The sequence below is a fragment of the Saccopteryx leptura genome, chromosome 10 (assembly GCF_036850995.1).
Source record: "Saccopteryx leptura isolate mSacLep1 chromosome 10, mSacLep1_pri_phased_curated, whole genome shotgun sequence".
Lineage (NCBI taxonomy): Eukaryota > Metazoa > Chordata > Mammalia > Chiroptera > Emballonuridae > Saccopteryx > Saccopteryx leptura.
In genome coordinates this window covers 38160674-38179319 of record NC_089512.1, presented here as the reverse complement: position 1 = coordinate 38179319, position 18646 = coordinate 38160674, and the positions used below count along the sequence as shown (strand labels likewise).

General features: G+C 54.9%; 1 protein-coding gene across 3 annotated transcripts; it reads left to right on the top strand.

Annotated features, from left to right (window-relative positions):
- The first annotated feature begins 271 nt into the window (after positions 1–271).
- On the top strand, positions 272–18429 carry AMOTL2 (angiomotin like 2). 3 transcript variants are annotated; one of them, XM_066350453.1, is made up of 10 exons: positions 272–617; positions 3382–4176; positions 6784–7078; positions 8161–8305; positions 8701–8793; positions 12783–13078; positions 14341–14645; positions 14829–15046; positions 15618–15797; positions 16550–18429. In XM_066350453.1, exons 2-10 carry the CDS (start codon positions 3443–3445, stop codon positions 16606–16608), a joined length of 2325 nt encoding a protein of 774 aa, XP_066206550.1. In that variant the 5' UTR covers positions 272–617; positions 3382–3442; the 3' UTR covers positions 16609–18429. The 3 variants fall into 3 exon arrangements, with proteins under 3 accessions (XP_066206550.1, XP_066206549.1, XP_066206548.1); XM_066350452.1 differs by lacking the exon at positions 272–617 and adding an exon at positions 996–1127 and having other exon boundaries at positions 15621–15797; XM_066350451.1 differs by lacking the exon at positions 272–617 and adding an exon at positions 996–1127.
- The last annotated feature ends 217 nt before the right edge of the window (positions 18430–18646 follow it).

Below are 18646 nucleotides of genomic sequence, written 5' to 3'. Positions count from 1 at the left end.
TGGATTGACTCGTACCTAGCAGCTCCGTAGACAAAGCGTAGCGGGGAGGGACCAGGGTGTGTGTGGCGGGGGGCTGGGAGCGGGACGGCGAGGGGCGCGGCGGGTCCAGAAGGGCAGCCCCAGAACGGAGCTCGGGGGCCATCCCCGCGCCCGGCCAGCAGCGCCGCCTCCCAGGAGGACGGCGGAGGCCAAGAGGAGGCGGAGGGTGGAGGAGGGCGGCGCGCCGAGAGGTTATTTGTGGTTCGCTTTGATCCCGAGGGGGAACCTGAAACTCTCACATTCCTGGCATAGCAGCCGCCTCCGGCGCGGGCCGACCCTGGGGCTGCGCGCTGGAGCCGGAGCGGCCAGAGCGTCGGCGCCACCGCCGAGTGCACACCTCCGTAGCCAAGCTGAGCAGAGCGGAGCCGGGCTGGGTGGTCGGGTCTGACTGCGCTGAGCACCCGCCGGCCTCAGCAGTAAAGAAGGCCGATCGGCGCTTTAAGCAGCGCGCTGGGCCAGCAGAGACGCACCCCAGCCGAATCCCGAGCTCCGGCGCTGCCCGGCCTTTTCCGGGAGCAGGAGCCCGGCGGACCCAGCGTCCTTAGGTGGCAGGGCGCCCTTTCCAGGCAGCGACAAAGGTGGGCAAGGGCCACTCCAACCTGAGGACGCCGTGCCGTGCGCCTGGGGTTGGGGAGTTATCGACGGTGCGCGGGTGCGAAGGGGCTGGAGAAGGGGGCGGCCTCTGGGGAGAGGAGGGTTCGCGTTTTGGGCGCGGGTCAGGGAGAGGGGCGCGGAATAGGGCATGAGGCGCCATTTCGAATTTAAGTCTCAGGGCCCTAGCGGCTTATCTGATTAGGTGGGGGTTACAGGTGCCTTTGTCCCCAACTAGCCCGAGAATTCCTCTTTGTCCTCCTTGGAAAATCCTCTTTGGAGCCACGAATTGGCTCTCACTTAGAAAGAATGCAGCTTGCCGTCCAGCCCGGTGACGTCAGCGCTGGAGCATTCGGAAAACAAAGAGGGCTGGCGAGGGAGGGAAAGAGGCGGACCCGCGACACTTTAAAGTCCTCTCTGGGCCATCGGCTACCGTCGCCCGCTCGCTCTAGGCGCACAGACAGCCTCCAAGTGCTCGTGGTCGTCCGGGAGTGCGGGTAGGGCGGGATCCCTAGCTGCAGTGCGGTTGGAGAGACCCTCTGGTCTTTTAGACGAGCGCGAAGCCAGGCAAAGGCCGGAGACGCGTACTTTCTTAGAAAGGAGGGATGGGGGTGGGGTGGTGTTGAGAGAATCCAGAGTCTAGCCCAGGTGCACTGGGGGGTGGGGGTGGGGGGGTGGAGTTGCGCAGATTTTAGTAAGGGCTCAGCTGAAAAGATGTAAATCTGAGAGTCCTGACGACGACAAAGCTGGGGCGAGAGGCCCGGGAGGAGGTGTTCCCTGCTCCCAGGCACAGTGTTGGGGGAAGGAGATTTGGAATCCGTCGGGAAAGCTCTACTGTCCGGACTCCTCTGGAGAGTCAGGCGGCCAGTGATGAATTTAGGAAATGCTTTGTGGGTGACGCTCTAGGGCAGCGATTTTCAACCCTTTTCATCCATGGCACACATAAACTAATGACTAAAATTCTGTGGCACACCACAAAGTATATTTTTTGCCGATCTGACAAAAAAATAGGTATAAATTTTTTATTTATTCACATCAGACAACTATTGTGTTGGCCGTTGTCATTTTTTGACTGTCTGGGAGAAAGAGGTCAGTGCCCCTGTATTGCATGTTTTAAATTTTTGCTGCTCACGGGTGTGCCTGCCACTGCACACCAGGTGAAAATTAACTGCTCTAAGGCGAACTGATTCCTGTTTGTGTTCCCTTTGGAAGCTCTGGAGTCTTGCATCTCTCCTGCGTGTGCGTGTGTGTGTGTGTGTGTGTGTGTGTGTGTGTGTGTGAGAGAGAGAGAGAGAGAGAGAGAGAGAGAGAGAGAGAGAGAGAGAGCCGGCTTCCAGACTTATCTCCTGCTCCTGGGAGTAAGGAGTGGATTGGGAATAGCTGCTCTGTCAACCTGCCAAGGCCAAACTGCAGCAGCCACTGGGTCTAGTTTTGTGGCAAAGGAGGGGCCACATTTCTCCCTTTCCCCTCCAACACCCCCCCCCCACACACACACACACACACGGGACCTGTGGAGGTGTGGGTTTTGTTTGGCTTTCCCTGAATTCCAGTTTGGAGGTGTGTTTTGGACAAGGCTGTGGAAAGGAAGCTTGGTGAGGCAGGCAGCATTCCAGACATGAGCCACTGGGAGCTCAAGCTCAGAGGGGAACACCCTCTTCAAGAGAGAATCTCCCTGCACTCATAGCCCCCAGCCTCCAGCTCCAGGTCCCTGCAACCAAGAGCTTCCCCTTGCTCTTTTACTGCTCCACTGGGCTCAAGTGGTGGGTGTTACTCATGTCAAAATACTGAATGCCCATCTGCTATGTGGCTAAAAGACCAACCATAAGGGAATTTTCCTAGTGTATGTGTGTGCGCGCACGCGCGCATGTGTGTGTGGTGGGCGGAAATCGTAAACTCAAAGACATTGTTCATCCTTTCTTTTTCTCCAAGGCCCATGTAGATCTTGACAGCACTAAAGCTGTGTGACTGGTGGTCACCTTGATGGGTGGCACCTTTTTGCCTCATCTCATAAAACCATTGTCTATTGTAGCCTCTCTTCTTTCATCCTTTACCAATCCAGAGGCATTTACTCCTTCCCATTTATTTCCCTTGCAGTGTGACTGCCAAGATCAGTGCTATGATGGGAAGGCTTCGCAGGGTAAAGGGTGGTGAACTAGCTGTGCTAAGGCTGGAGCTCAGGCAGGCTTCAGTTTGGAGGATGCTAGGGGCTTTTTTCTGGGTCTTCTGCTGGACTGGACTCATTCTTTTTTTCCTGCCAATAAGTTCGGGCCCTGTCACCCCTGCACTGGACAGCACCGTGGTTAGATTTGAACCAGGCCTGTCCTGGAGTCTTGATTCTTTCTCATCAAGCTCTTTGAGGGATGGCTGACTGCAGGAGGCTGTGATTCCTGGTTGATTACCTTTTAGGTTCTGGTGTCTTTCTCTAAGGCATAGTAAGTCTCCATGAACATAATTATAACAGCAATCCTTTACCAAAGAGTTATGGTGCACCAGGAGCTTAACAGCCATTGCTGCTTTTAATTTTCAACTTCACGCATAAGCATTATTCTCTCCGTTTTTCTGCTAGAAATCTGAGGCTCAAAAGTTAGATAACTTGCCTTAATCAGTAGGGGCAGCACTGGCAGGTGAACTCAGGCTTGCGCGACACTCAAAGCCTTGCTCTTGACCATTATACTTTGAACCTGGCCCTAATGGAAAGTTCCCCCCTTTCCCATTTGCTCCCACTCATTGCTCTTCTTTTTCTCTCTCCAGGTGCCCTGGGACCACGTGCCTCAGGCCATTGTCCAGGCAGGTGTGTGCAAGCCAAGGAAGCATGAGGACGCTGGAAGACTCGTCTGGGACAGTCTTGCACCGCCTCATCCAGGAACAGCTGCGCTATGGCAACCTGACTGAGACCCGCACACTGCTGGCCATCCAGCAGCAGGCCCTGCGGGGTGGGGCTGGAGCTGGAGGCGCAGGGAGCCCCCAGGCCTCCCTGGAGATCTTGGCACCCGAGGACAGCCAGGTGCTACAGCAGGCCACAAGGCAGGAGCCCCAGGGCCAGGAGCACCAGGGCGGTGAGACTCACCTGGCAGAGAACACCCTCTACCGGCTATGCCCACAACCCAGCAAGGGCGAGGAGCTGCCCACCTATGAGGAGGCAAAAGCCCATTTGCAGTACTATGCGGCCCAGCAGGCAGGGCCCCGGCCACATGTTGGTGACCAGGATCCCCGAGGGGCCCCTGGAGGCAATCGGAGGCAGGATGAGGCCCTGCGAGAGCTGAGGCATGGGCACGTGCGCTCCCTGAGTGAACGGCTCCTGCAGCTGTCCCTGGAAAGGAACGGTGCCCGAGTCCCAAGCCACATGAGCTCCTCTCATAGCTTCCCACAGCTGGCCCGCAACCAGCAGGGTCCCCCACCTAGGGGCCCCCCGGCTGACGGCCCAGAGCCCCGTGGACCTCCACCTCAGTATCCACATGTTATGCTAGCTCACGAGACCACCACTGCTGTCGCTGACCCGCGGTACCGTGCGCGCGGCAGCCCACACCTCCAGCATGCTGAAGTCAGGTAACTGCCTACCTTGGTCTCTCAGGCTCTTGACTTCCTTTCTGTATAGTCCCAGAGTGGACACAGCTCCCTTGTGTCACTATTGGCAAGCCCCAGAGGAAGGCTGGTGAAACCCCTTGCCTCTCAAGAGTGAGGAGTTAATGTCCAGAGGACAGAGGGACTTAGCCAAGGTCACACGAGATCTTTGTGGCATCCCGTGCTTTATCTGAGATGGACACCGTTGTCTGAGTCTGATTAGCTGTAGCAGTCAAGTAACTAACCTTCCCGGAGGGTACGCATTACAAAGGGTATGTAAAGGTTGGGGATCACTGCCAAATTCTTTTTAAGTTAAGTGGGAAGAAGCGGACCTCCTCTGGAGGTTTGTTAACAACAAATGGACCCTGCTTTCAGTGAGCATTGGGAGGCCTTCCTAACTGGAGGTAGGAAGGACCAGCTGGCCTCCTTAAAGACCTCTCCCAAGTCTACACCAGGGAAGAAGCTGCCCTGTGTCTACTGTTCATTTCCTTCCATGCTTATCCATGTGCTCCATGTGTCTGGAACCTGTAGGAAGAGAGGATTCTGGGTCCATGTGAGCTCCTTTCTCTGGAAGCTTGGGAGAGGCTGCTGGGGGACTTGGAGTTTTCATTCTAAGTGAAGGGAAGGCTTTGGAGGATGTGATTTGGCTCCTTTTTTACCCGGCTGCCTGTAGAGAATGGATTCTAAGGGGCGAGAATGGAGACAGGGAGCCCAGAGAGTTTATAGAAATACAGGTTCCTAGAAATGAAGCTAACACACATCTCATTTCACACACCATCCCCCACAGGGGGTCCAGGAAACCCCACTAGAGGGGCCTGAGGATTTACAGACTCCCTTCGTCTGGTGGCTCAAGGTCAAAGTCTGCTTCTCTTCTGCTTGCTGAGTCTTTGTTTAGTCACCCACTTTCCCTCCGTTTGACCTTTCCTTGCTCTCGAGAAATGAGTGATGCAAGGGAGTTGGTATCGGAGGAACCAGAGCCTTGTGGGTTCTCTCCAACCTCTACCTCCCAGGCCCCCTACCTTATCTCCCTTCTCAGGGCTGGGCTGCGGAGAGTTTCGGAAGCTGAGTCGTGGTTTCTTGAGGACCAGCCTTATTGAACCCTGTCAGGAAAAGATAATATCATGGAAAGGAAGTAGACTGTTTGCAGGAGAACAAAAAAAGAGAGGGAGGGGAAAGGAGAGTAAGTGTGAAGGGAAAGGAGACTCTATTCTTTCTGGGAGCTAAGTCATCCCCAAAGAATGCCAGTTGTGTCTGCCAGGCCCAGCGCAGGGGGAGCATGCTCATGCAGCAACCCCGAGAAGGCCACATTTAGCAGTGCAAGGAGAATCCGCACATTCCTGTGGGGACCCTCTGCTCAGCTCTGACTGGAAGCTCTACCTTAGGCAGGAAGAGAAATACATCTGCCCAGCCTCTCCGTCAGGCTGATCAGATGAGGACTGTTTCTTGGGAAGTGGGGAAGGGTCTTTTAGCCTAGGGTCCTAAGAAGAATGGGGGCAAGGCTGAAGGGGAAGGTGGCTATGAGTACTGAGGTGATGGGACCCAGAAATAGAATGAAATTTTTGTGGGCTTTCTGGGAATTGGACAATTAATTCCTGGTTTAAAAAGAGAAAGAAAGAAAAACTAACAGTCTATTTTTTATTTTATTTTTTTGCATTTGGAGTCACTGGCCCCAGAAAGGTTCTGTGTCCCTCCCCCTCCTCCACCCCATGCCTTTTGCTCTTTGCTCCCTCCCCGGTCTGGGACGGGACGGGGAGGTTTAACACTGTCTCTAACTCAAGCTATTGTGGTAGCCCAGAGGCTGCCTAACACCTAAGAAAATGCACAGTGGGTCCCGTTTACTCTTTAAACATTAAGAGAGGTAGAGGGTGGGCCCCCATTTTGGTGGTGCCTGCTCTAGGCCCAGACTCTGCCAGGCTGTGTGTGGCCCTGGCGACACCCCTTGAAGCTGGAGATGCTCCCCCACATACCGGCACTTGGGGACTTAAATACCTACTTGCTCAGACTTTGGAGCTCAGACTCCTCCTGACGTGTCTCACCACCCTAACCTTAGCCACAGTCTTCTAAACATGTTCCTGCAAGGGACCCAAAAGAGGGGGAAACGTGAGTGTGCTGCACTGGCAGATGCTAATGTAATGCCTGAAACTGGAGGGTCATAACAGACACAGGTGGCGGCTGGGGCTCGGCCACCAGGTGACCCAGGGGCCCGGAAGGCTGTGTGCTCAGTTATGATTGATGTGGCCTCCAGACCCATAAAGAACCTGCTTTTGATTAGAAGGATCCAGTACACATTTTTTAAGATGTCTTTTCTAAACACTTAATGAATAGAATAGGAAGTTCAGGGCTACTCAGGCTGATCCCTCGTGCCTTGGCCACGAAGCTGGGCATGAAACAAGTGTTCTGATCTTAATCCCCTCTAACGCTGCTCCCCGGGACCTTGAGGGTCTTCAGCAGACACCATGTGTGGAAAAAGGCCTGTCCCACTGTGAGGAGGCCGAGTTAAGTTGTCTTTCCAGTTTGCGCTGGAGGGCTGCTCTGGGGTGGGAGCCATGAGGGTCTGTGCAGCCTCTGAGCACCATCTCTCCTGTTCCCCAGGATCCTGCAGGCCCAGGTGCCTCCCGTGTTCCTCCAGCAGCAGCAGTACCAGTACCTGCAGCAACCCCAGGAGCACCTGCCACCCCCACACCCCGCTGCTCTCGGCCACGGCCTGCTTGGCGCCCTCAGTCCACCTGGGATGGAGGGGCCCGCAGGCACCCAGGCTTCCTCGGGCAGCGCCCAGCTGGCCCAGATGGAGACCGTGCTGAGGGAGAATGCCAGGCTACAGAGGGAAAACGAGAGACTGCAAAGAGAGCTGGAGAGCTCAGCGGAGAAGGCCGGCCGAATGGAGAAGGTAGGCCCTGCTGGGGCCTGAGAGGAGCAGGGGAAGGGAGGGACCCGAAGGCTGGCTGGGGAGTCTGAAAGCTTGTCTGGCTAGGCTTTATACCCATCGCTCTGCCCCCCCCACTACCTAATCCCCCGTGCACCCTCCCTGGCTAACTCCGAACAGCTGGGGAGCAGCCGTGAGGCCGGCAGAGCAGGTCTGGAGCATGAGCAGTTGCTGGCCAGCGGTGATTAGAAAGAGCTCATTCACCAGCTCCCTGCAACTCAAGCCCTTCCCCTCCTGCGGACACCTCCCACAGAGAGCTCTTTGTGTCCCCCACACAACAGCAAGTCTGTTCTAGGCCAGTCCTAGCCAAAGAGAAAGCCCCTCCTCTTGGAAAAAAACGAATGACTTATTGGAATCACAGGCCAGCTAGGAGCACGTGCAGAACCTGCCTGTGGCCAAGTGGGAGGGGCGGCTGGGCCAGGCTGGCCCTCAGCAGTGACTGGCGATGGCTGCAGGAACAAATACTCCAGCGTAGGCTGGGGTCCAGTGCCCCGTTCTTTAGTGAAGGTCTACCACTGTGTTCGGCTTTAACAGGGGGCCTCAAGCCTCCCATAGCTGCCCTGTGGTGTCTTAATATGTCAAACCTCGGAACATGGTCAGAGTCTTTTTGTGCCCGTTCCTGGCCCAAGGGCTTTAGATTTCTCAGCAGAAGCCAGACAAAAGTAAAATGCTTCTTTCTGGACACAGCACAGAAATCTGTGTTGAGGCACCCGTTTCCAGAGTACCTGGCCCTGGGTTCACTAAGCATCTGGACCTTGGGGCAGCTGACAGGACCCTGGCTTGCTGGTACCAGCGGCCTGGTCCCCCCCCTGAGGCTGCAAGCTTCTGACCCTCCCCTCCATCTGGATATTTTGCTCTCGCTTATTGTCCTCTCCTCTCTCACCTTCTCTGATGGAGAGCCGCTGAGCCGAGGCCTGTGCAGGGGGCTTTGATGCCACACACCACCTGGGAGCTCCCCCCTGCCTTCAGCTCTGCAGGGGGCTTTGATGCCACACACCACCTGGGAGCTCCCCCCTTCCTTCAGCTCTGCTGTCTGCCTTTTGCAGCTGGAAAGTGAGATCCAGCGGCTCTCTGAAGCCCACGAGAGCCTGACGAGAGCCTCCTCCAAGCGGGAGGCCCTGGAGAAGACCATGCGGAACAAGATGGACAGTGAAATGAGGAGGCTGCAGGACTTCAACCGGGATCTCAGAGGTGAGGGCGTGTCACCCGGGTGGAGGGGCAGCAGGGTCTGCAGAGGGCTTGATTCCTCGGTTCTAGGGGAAAATTCAAAATCTCTGTCCTCTGCAAAAAGAAGCGTAAGGTGACTCAAAGGGGTGGGGAGGGGCAGGTGGAGACTCTGAAGGAAGGAGATGCTTGTCCTGAGTCCTGGACCTTGGAGGCCCTCATGGAGCTGTCGGCTCGTGGCCTCAGGTACTCCCTCCTTATTAGGCCCTGAGCTGATCCAGAGGCTTTGCTGAGTCCACCCCTAGCATGGAGGATGCCACCCCATAGATAGGACCCCAGGGCACACCTTGGCAGGCAGCTTCATATGATACTCAAATCTTAAAACTCCTTTCCTTAAAACATCTTTCCTTTATTTCAAACAGAGAGATTGGAATCTGCAAACCGCCGCCTGGCAAGCAAGACACAGGAGGCCCAGGCCAGTAGTCAGGACATGGTGGCCAAGTTGCTTGCTCAGAGTGAGTAGGGGACCAACTCAGAAGCCTCGCCAGATATATGGGTGGTGGGATCGCGGCAGCCCCTCTGGACAGGAAGGATCGAATCTTTCCCTTGTCAAAACAGTGCCTTGAGCACAGGTTTACTGAATGCCTACTGTGTGCCGAGCACTGTACTGGACTTGGGGAGAGGGTGACTTCCGAAGGAGAATAAAATCTGGTTCTCTATGTGTCGAGGAGATCAGTGGATATAAGAGGGACAGCTGGGAAGGAGTGACTTGCTGAGCTGTGTGACCGTCAGTGCAGGGTCCTTCGGAAGAAGAGGTGTGGAGGAGGCAGGATCGCCCTGGAGACAGTGTGATGAGAGAGGAAGAGTCTGAGTTTCCCAGGGAGTTCCAGGCAGCAGAAAGGTTGGGGGTGTCCAATGGACAGGTGAGAAGCTGGGGAGCATAGACATCAGGAGACAGCAAAAATGGGTTCCTCAAGCTGAACCAATAGGTGCCCTCTGAAAAAGGGGTTAGGGAGGCTTCTCTAAAGGAGGTGGTCAAAGCCTCCTTGAAGAGCGGATGAGTTTATTATTGGCTATTCCATGCAGTCAGTTAATTTTCTCAACAGCAGAACTGTGCTAAGCACCTGGCAGGTGATAAGCAGAGGGTGAGAACAGGCCTAGGAAGGTACTATGGGCATGGGGGGGGGGGCGCGGGGCGGGTAGAGGTGAAGAGAAGGAGGCTGAGCTTGAGGAAAGAATAGTCAAATGAACCACAGATTCAAGAGAACAGGGTGACCCTGACCCTGGTGACTAGGGGGTCCCCAGTGGCCAGAAAGAGAGGCTCTGTGGGAATGGCAGGGGTGGAGAGCGGGCCACAGGTGAAGCAGCTGGAAGGTTAGGTTCAAAGGGAGGTGCGTGGTGGGGATGCAGACAGAGGAAGCACTGACCTCAGTAGCAGAAAGCTATAGCAATCAGAAAAGACAAAGAGAGGCAATTATTTATTGAGCTCCTACTGTATGATCCTACTTTGTGCTATAGTGGTATCTGGAGTGGGTGCAGAGAAGAGGAATGGGGGCGGCTGGTGTCTGGGTGAGGATGACCTTGAAGAAGGAGTAAGGAACCCATCAGGAAGCCTACTGTGAGTGGCAGGGCTGATGATGGGTGACCAGCAATGGTGGAGCAGTTTGAGGAGGGCATGCTGGCTGGCAGCACCTCCTCTTTCCTCCAGGAAGGCTCAGAGCCCTGGACAGTGCTGCCCAGGCCAGGGAATAGGGGCACACAGCACTGAAGGGGGTGGGGATGCGCAGGAGGTAGGCTAGGCTGTATTGGCTGGGTGGAGTGAGGTGGCAATGACTAGTGCCTCTGGGAGGGAGGTGACAGCGCTGAGGGAGAAAGGGGTGGGAGCCCTTGGCAGCCTGGAGAGGGCCTGTCGCCGGGAGGAGGCAGAATGGGGGTGTCCTGTAGGGAAGGGCCAGCTTCTGGAGCCTGCTTCTGGGCCCTGGATCTGCCAAACAAAGGAAGTCACAGGCGAAGTTCTGGGAGCCGGCAGAGGACGGGCGTGGGGGAGCCGGCCTGGAGGCGTTTCCGCTCCCTGGGGAGCGAACGCCGGGCTGTTCTTGGCTCCTCGCTGGAGCCAGTAATCTCGCAGCCGCGGGTGACCTGGATGCCTGGCATTCCAGAGCCTCTGGGCTGTTCCGCTCCGGGCCCTCCCGCCCGCCGCTCCCTCGTGCTTGGCCTTGCGCCCTTCGCCCCGCCCTTCCCTGCCGCTGCTTAGGGGGGAGGAGTGGACACAAAGGGAGCCTGGAGGGCGGGTGGGCGCGGTTTCTCTGGGCGAAAGGGGCGTCCCATCCCCCTGCTCCCTCCACAGCTCACCCTGCCTCCCTGCCCTCTCCCCGCTTGAGGTGCCCCTCATCCCAGGAGTTCCCCTCCCAGGCCCATGGTTTTATCCTGCTGGCTGGGATGGCCTGAGGACTCCCAGCCCCTGCCAGAGAGTCCTAGAGGTTGTGCTAAGCGGCAGGAAGCTACCAGATGCAGAAGGCTAAGACCTCCCCACCCCAAGGGCCCAGGAAAGTTAAACAGCTCATCCTTGCCCCTTAATAGCTGAGGGAAAACACAGAATTCTCAGGGAAAATGGCTCTGGTTGATCTCAGTCCCCCCCCCCCCCCCCCCACCAATAAGGAAGTGAATTCTTATCACCAGTTCCCTCTGCTTGTCCTGCTAGATGGGCCCTACAGACCCCCAGATCTGGCTGCTCTGGCCCTGTCCTCCCTCCCCGCCCTGGGGTCTGGCCTTGAGCCCTGAAGCCCGTCCTCCTAGCACTGTCCCCCTCCCCCTTGGCAGTTTCTTCACCTGGAGCTCAGGACAGTTATAATAAGACAGAGCAGTTATAATAGGGCTGTGATGAGATGCAGGCCTCCTGAAAACTGTAATCTGTGAGCCCATAGAGGAGGGGGTCATTGTCACTAGGTCCAAATTCTGTCTGCTGTCCTTGCCTGCTCCTCCACCCCACTCATTGAATGAATGGCTCAATTTTCCATAACACTGAGCTTCCCCATCTTTTCCCTCCATGCCAAGGAATGAGGCCAGTTTGGGGACCAGCCTTCAAAAATCCAGAGTGCACTAGCGCTGACCTGGGTCACCTGCATCCTTTCTCTCCTACCCTAGCTAGGGCCCCGAGAAAATGAATCCTCCCTTCTGCCTGCCCAGATCCTACGCCCCCAGTCATCTGTTCCAGAACCTGTACTGTCCTATACTATAGGCCCAAAGATTTCAATTAATTAAAATGAAATAAAATGAAAAATTTTAGTTTCTCTCTTGAACTAGCTACATTTCAAGGGCTCAGTAGCCACACAAGTCAAGTGGCGATGACACTGATTGGCACAGCATAGAGCAGTTCCACTACAGCAGAAAATTCTCCTGTGCTGTGACAGGGCTACTCTAGGGACAGTGCCTCTGAGTGCATCAGGCAGGCCCCAGAGCCTGTCCCCGCCTCTGCCCTCCGGCAAGGCAGGCTGCTGGCACACACCTGGGGAGAGGGCAGCCTGGGACTCGCAAGGTAGGGCGTATGGGAGGTGGATTTAAGCCGAGAGCATCAGCTGAAGGACTCAGTGGTCTGGCTCAGGTCTGGCTTGGCCCAGCTATATGGAGAGGGTCTCCGAACAGAGCTCCCCTCGGCAGTTAACAGGATGATTTAAAAGTAGGATGGTTGGAACCTCAGCCACACATCTTTGGACTGTAGTCATTTTCACGGTGCTTCAAAGTTGGCATTTCTATATGAACCTGGTTGCCCATACCTCAGTGGTCTTGCAAGACCATGGAAGGTATTGGGGCTTGCAGAGGAGGTGCTGGGGCCATAGATTGAGCCCTGGAGCCCCCTTTGGAGCCAGGCTGACTTGGGTTCCCATCCTAACAGTACCATTCACTTCCTGTTCCCTTCCCTATAAGTCGGGGGTCACAAATCCTCCCCCAAGGGGTTGTTGCTGGAAGCTTCAACAGAACAAGATGTGTAGGTGCCTGGCTTGTAGTGTAGCAAATGGTGGTTGTCGTCTTTGTTCCTTCACTCTCCCACTTGAGCGATGTCCATGTCACAGTCCACCTGAGCCTCTGTTTTCTTCTCTGTAAATGGGCATCACAGTTCTTGTCTGGCCAGTCTCTGGAATCATCATGAGGCTCAGGGGAAATTGTATATGTATTTCAGAAATGGTGACACCTGGCACAAGTGGACAGTGTTTGGGGCTGTTCCTTGGTATATCCATGTCCCAGCGGAGAGGCAGGATAACCCAGTCATTACTGCAAGGGCCTTGGTCCTGTGTTGCCATTTACATGTAACTTAACCTGAGCCCGTTTCCTCACCCATAAATGGGGTTAATGATGGTACTCAGCTCCTAGGATTGTTGAGTAGATAAGTTGCAGTCGTGCTTACCCAGCAGTCAGCGTGTGTCAGTCACTCAGGGGCGCTCAGCAGAGCCAGCGAGGGTGGTCCCCATCACTGACCGAATCCCTCTCCCTCTCCCTCTCCCTGCAGGCTATGAGCAGCAGCAGGAGCAGGAGAAGCTGGAGCGGGAGATAGCACTGCTGCGCGGTGCCATCGAGGACCAGCGGCGGCGTGCCGAGCTGCTGGAGCAGGCTCTGAGCAACGCCCAGGGCCGGGCGGCCCGAGCCGAGGAGGAGCTACGCAAGAAGCAGGCCTACGTGGAGAAGGTAGAGCGGCTGCAGCAGGCACTCGGGCAGTTGCAGGCTGCATGTGAGAAGCGGGAGCAGCTGGAGCTACGTCTACGCACGCGCCTGGAGCAGGAACTCAAGGCCCTGCGTGCCCAGCAGGTGAGCTGGGAGCCTTGTGGAGGTAGCAAAGTAAGGGCAGCCCCTGAAGACCAGTTCCAGTGGCCCAAGAGCCCCAGCACAGACCAGGCCAGGGGTCCCCAAACTTTTTACACAGAGGGCCAGTTCACTGTCCCTCAGACCGTTGGAGGGCTGCCACATACAGTGCTCCTCTCACTGACCACCAATGAAAGAGGTGTCCCTTCCGGAAGTGCGGTGGGGGCCAGATAAATGGCCTCAGGGGGCTGCATGCGGCCCGCGGGCCGTAGTTTGGGGACGCCTGGACCAGGCCAAGGCCCCCCTTGGAAAGCAAGGGTGATCTTTGTTTTCCACCCTTGCTACTAGGCCCCTCCCAACCACCAGTCTCAGCAGAGGCTCTGCCACTCGACCATGTGCCAGGCTTGAGGACTCAAGGCTGGGCTTCTGTCTTCAGGAGAGCAGAAGTTGGCATCCTTGGTCTCTAGAGAATGTAGCTCAGGATCTTTGATGTAGAAGATTAGCCAGCTCTTATGTATCTCCCCAAGATCAAGAGAGATGGTCACCCAGATCCTAAATCTTTATTCTCACTTTGGACTGTGTAAATAACTCTGGTAGTTACATACCAGATAGAGTTCTGTGTCCACTCCCAGCCTTGCCCTTCCCACCAGAGGTAGATTAAGATCAGTTGAGGCTCTGGGTGTAGAAGAAAATACTGGGCCCTTAAAAAAAAGAGAGACAGGGAAAATAAAATACATGTTAACCATATTTTAAAATAAATTAAAAATATGATGTACTATTAATGTTAAAATTGCACATATGAAACCAAACTTGGTGTCATTAGAAAAAAGTATAAAGTTGGGGGTTTGCGGGCCCTTCAGAAGTCGGGGCCCAGGGCACGTGTCTAGTGCGCCCGCTGTTAAGTCCCCCTTGTTTTCCACAGAGGTAGGGTAACCAAACCTCCTGGTATGCCCAGTCCTGTCCTAGTGTACACCTGTTATCCCAGTGTCATTAAGACCATCCCTTACCCAGTTGGGAGGATAATTTATGTGGTCACCTGTGCAGAAGCAGACCTGAGCTTTCCTACACTCTTGGCTGTAGGTTTCAGGGCAGGGATGTGGGGACCTGGTGCCGCCACCTTTGTCTCTGGGAGGGAGTGTGGTGGGGGAGAATGTGCTATGTATCACGAAATAAGCACAGGGGTCAGCGAGAGTCCTTCTGCGGAAGGAGCACCAGTGACCACCACACCCCATCCTCCACCCTTGACCACAGTGCTCCTTGCTTTGCAGAGACAGGCTGGCACCCACAGCAGTAATGGTAATGGTGGGACCCCTGAACTCAGTGCCCTGCGGCTATCAGAGCAACTGAGGGAGAAAGAGGAGCAGATCCTGGCGCTGGAGGCCGACATGACCAAGTGGGAACAGAAGTATCTGGAGGAACGTGCCATGAGGCAGTTTGCCATGGACGCAGCCGCCACCGCTGCCGCCCAGCGCGACACCACGCTCATCCGACACTCCCCGCAGCCTTCACCCAGCAGCAGCTTCAATGAAGGCCTGCTCACCGGCGGCCACAGGCACCAGGAGATGGAAAGCAGGTTCGGCATTGCCGCTCTGATGACATTTAAACTGTAGGCCCCCCCCCCCCCTGGTCCTGCTGCAAGGGCAGCTGAGTCCGGTGTGGCTATAGGGAGAGCTTTCTTCCCACTTTTACCAGGTGGGAAGGGCGGAGGCTGCTGGGTCTGTGGGTCTGATGATGGGTGCATGACCTCTCCCCTCAGGTTAAAGGTGCTCCATGCCCAGATCCTGGAGAAGGATGCAGTGATCAAGGTCCTCCAGCAGCGCTCCAGGAGGGACCCTAGCAAGGCCACCCAGGGCTCTCTGCGGCCCGCCAAGTCCGTGCCGTCGCTCTTTGCGGCTGCAGCGGCAGGGACCCAGGGCTGGCAAGGGCTCTCCTCTAGTGAGCGACAAGTGGATGCCCCTGTCTGGTCGGCTGCAGGTGAGCAGGGACTGGTGGGGTGACATAGGTAGAAGGGTAGATTGCTCTCCGTCCTTTCCTTCCAGAACTGAGGCTCAGAGGAACCTGGGCTTCCTGACCTCTTACCTGGGGAGCCAGCTTATATAGTGACTCCAATGGTCCTGTACCCCCATGGCTGTCTTTGCCAGTGTGAAGAGGGTGCTGTAGCCCCCATCTCCATAAATTTCATCACCTTCAGTGCCAGCCACTCACCATCTAAGTAAAAATAGTGCTTCCTATGCAAATACACATTCAAGACAAGTTCCCTCCACTCCTCATCAGCGAATGCCATAGAAATTCTAGAATAACTGCTGATTTTAAGATTTAACCTACAAAGAAAGGATCTACCACTCAGAATGTTTAGAAACTAATCTAGCCCAGATATATAGTTAGTCCCATTTGGAAACAGGAGCATTTAGTGTTAAAGTTCCTGCCAATCAAAAGCAATACACACTGTCTTGTGCCCCCAATGTGTGTAGTTAACTTGGGGTGTTCTTCATGGGGGTTACATCTTGTGGATGAAGCAATAACTGTTCCCCTCCTGCCTTTCCAGCAGACAGGGTCCCTGCGGAGGAGCCGGGAGCCACAGCCCCCCTTCCTGTCCATGCCAAACACGGGAGCAGAGATGGCAGCACCCAGACCGACGGCCTCCCGGACAGCACCACTGCCTGCCTGGGCCTGGAGCCCGATAGCCTTCCGGGGTGCAACGGTGGCCAGAGGACAGCCTCACTGGGTAGGTCCCCGCTTCCCCAGCTGCTGTGCCTAGCAAGGCTGAGGGCACTTAGGGTGAGAACTGCAGTACCAGACCCCCTCTGTTCATTGACCTCACTCCGGGGGGGGCCCTGCACAGTGACAAGCGAGCAGGTCAGTGTGAACATGAGGGCTGGTTGGATGCATGAATAAAAGGGACAGAAAACCCTGATTACGGGTAGATCCAGAGTTCAGAAAGAAAGCAACCCCATGGGAGAGACACTTTATCTCCTCGTTCCGGTCTTCCTTACATGTTCAATTGCCAATCTAAATATCTAAGATAGTGGAGCTCAGCAAGTCACCCTGATGGCACTCTCAAGTTAGAAGAAGAAGCTGGGAAGGAGAAAGTTGAGAAGATGCCATTTAAGTTTTTTGCTCCCTTTCACATTAGTCTTTGCATATTTGCTTGTGCCTCACATCTCGGAAAACCACAGGCATGAAAAGAATGCTGCAGCCTGCCTCCCTCAGGGCTCACCACCCTCCCTCCGAGCCCTCCAAGGAGTTCAGTGTTATAAACAAGTGTGTCTTCGGCTCTGGGCTCTGGGCTTGGTAGTCCGGGTAGAGAGCTGAGAGGGAGCAGAGCCTTGTGCTTGGTTGGCCAACCTGGGCACCTGGGCAGCTGAGGTGGGGGAAGTTGGTAAAGAAAAAGCCCGTCTTCAAAATGTGCCAGGATTTTAAAAAACAGCAGTCTGGAAACACTTGGTGACATGTGTACCTGTGCTCTTGTCTCTGCAGACTCTGTCGCTCCATCGAGGGTCCAGGACTTGTCAGACATGGTGGAGATCCTGATCTGAAGGAGTTGATGCCGTGGGGACTCAGAAGCGTCCTCTGCTCTCCGCCACACTCGGCCATTCCAGCAGCCCCTCCAGCTGCCGCTTCCCCGCTCCCCCCAGCCGGGCACCTCATTCCCGTTGGCCATCTGGCCCCAGGAGCTTAGGAAGGATGCCGCAGGGAGAGGGATGCTGGAGAGATCCTGTGCCCCGGAAGACCCTGCTCTTCGGCCCTGCATTCCTCCCACACGGGTCCACACAGAAGGAGGATTTAGCCTTGACCTGCTGCCTAAGCCTTGCTGCTGGGGTAGCGACTGAAGGCTTAGAAAAGAGCTGAGCCCCCTCTGCACCCCCAGTTGATGCTCAGTCAGGGAGGGGATAGTTGGTTTAGGGGGCTGATTTCCATGAATGGCTGCCCACGGACACTAGGGAGGCTGGTTCAGTAATCAAATTGGTCACGGTGTTCCCCTCTGGCTAAATGTGGTCCCAGCCGACCTCATCTGCTCCTCAGCTACTCACTGCCTCCTTGGGATCACTAGGACTTGCATCGTTGAGGGACTATTGAAGGTGTTAGTCCTGGGGAGCCACAGCTTTGCCCCCTCCTTGGAGTGGGTAGGAGCTCTTTCAGTGGACTGGGATCTGCTGGGCAGTTTGTATATAATCCCTGTCTTGTGGAATGGAGGATTGAAGTGTGCTGCTTCGGACCTGTCCCCTCAGTTCTGTGCTATCATCCCGGCTGCCGCGGCTCCTGGAAGTCCCGACCAGCTTCCCAGTTATCTCCCGTTCTCAAGTTCTTGGCCTGGGAGTTTTGATACTGGTTGACCCACGGGATATTGACTGTCTTCCTCCCATCTTGAACCCTGTTCTAAATGCCCAATGGGGCCCCCTCCCCTCATCACTCGCCTCTTGAAATGGCTCCACAGCTCCTATCCCTGGATCGTTCTGTCAGTTTGGTGATGAGCCCTGAGCCAGATGGAATGAGCCATGCCACAGACATCTGCCATGGTGGGCTTCCCTGTACCAGTTCTCTTCGAAGGAAAGTGGAGAAGTTGCCTTGTTCTCCTCAGAGTGTTTGTTCCCACCTGGAGGGATTGCAAGAGGCAGCTCTGCTGGCGAAAACTGGTCAAGGAGCTACATACAAGACGCGATGCAAATAGTCCTTGGAAGAGAGCCCCCATCACAAAGTGGCCCCCGTGAGGCTGGCTCCTCAAGCTACCTGTGCCCAGCACCCTGAAAAGCAGAGCCAGTGCTTGGAATTCTAGCAAGGCACCCACGTGGCAGCCTGCCAGCAGCACTGACTTTGACTGCTGGTCTTTTTAAAGAGTCCCCCAGCTCAGCTGCAGGAGCAGTTGGTGGGTTCTAGCAGTTTGTCTTGACTGTTTTTAGCTCTCCTTGAATCTTTGTTGTTGGTTTTTCTTTTCCTGTTTTTTAAGTTCTGTATGTGTTATTTTATTCCCATGGTTCCTTTTTTTGAACATTTGCATTTGCTGGACAATTGCATATTTTTTTAAATCCCGATACCCCTCTTAAAGCTGAAAACTACATTTGGTTCATGTGCATTGTTTACAAAGCAAAAAAGAAAAAAAAAAGGTAAAAAAAAGTATTGTGAAAGGAAAAAAAAAAACACAACTTAATATATTTTGGATTAATATTTGGTATTTCTTTTAAAGTATTTTTTGTGCTGTGAACATTTTCTGCCAAAGACCATGATGTGTGTCTGTATGTTTAAGTTATCGTAAATATTTAAAATGTAAACATGGCTGTTTTGTTATGCCACCCTGTACCAGGATTGCTGCTGCATTCCACTGGGTATAACAGTATTTTAATAAAAAATAATAATTACAAGTGGTGTCTGTCCAGGTGAGCGATGGCACAGAAAGAGGGAAAACAAAGAGGTTCGGGTTCGCTGGGGGCCACCCATGTCATATGACCACTGTCCACCGAACTGTCCCCCCCGCACCCCTGCCCTGTGCTGCTCAGTGCATTAGCTCTTGAATGTTGGCCAGAGCAAATCCATCAACAGCCAGCTCAGGGTCACTGCCATTCCTCAGACCAAGGAGCC

Bases quoted from the DNA above. Each gene is read 5' to 3' on its own strand.
- AMOTL2 (XM_066350453.1), top strand. From the start codon at position 3,443: ATGAGGACGCTGGAAGACTCGTCTGGGACAGTCTTGCACCGCCTCATC. The intron at 4,177-6,783 runs GTAACTGCCTAC...CCTGTTCCCCAG, and splicing joins CTCCAGCATGCTGAAGTCAG to GATCCTGCAGGCCCAGGTGC. The intron at 15,798-16,549 runs GTAGGTCCCCGC...TTGTCTCTGCAG, and splicing joins CCAGAGGACAGCCTCACTGG to ACTCTGTCGCTCCATCGAGG.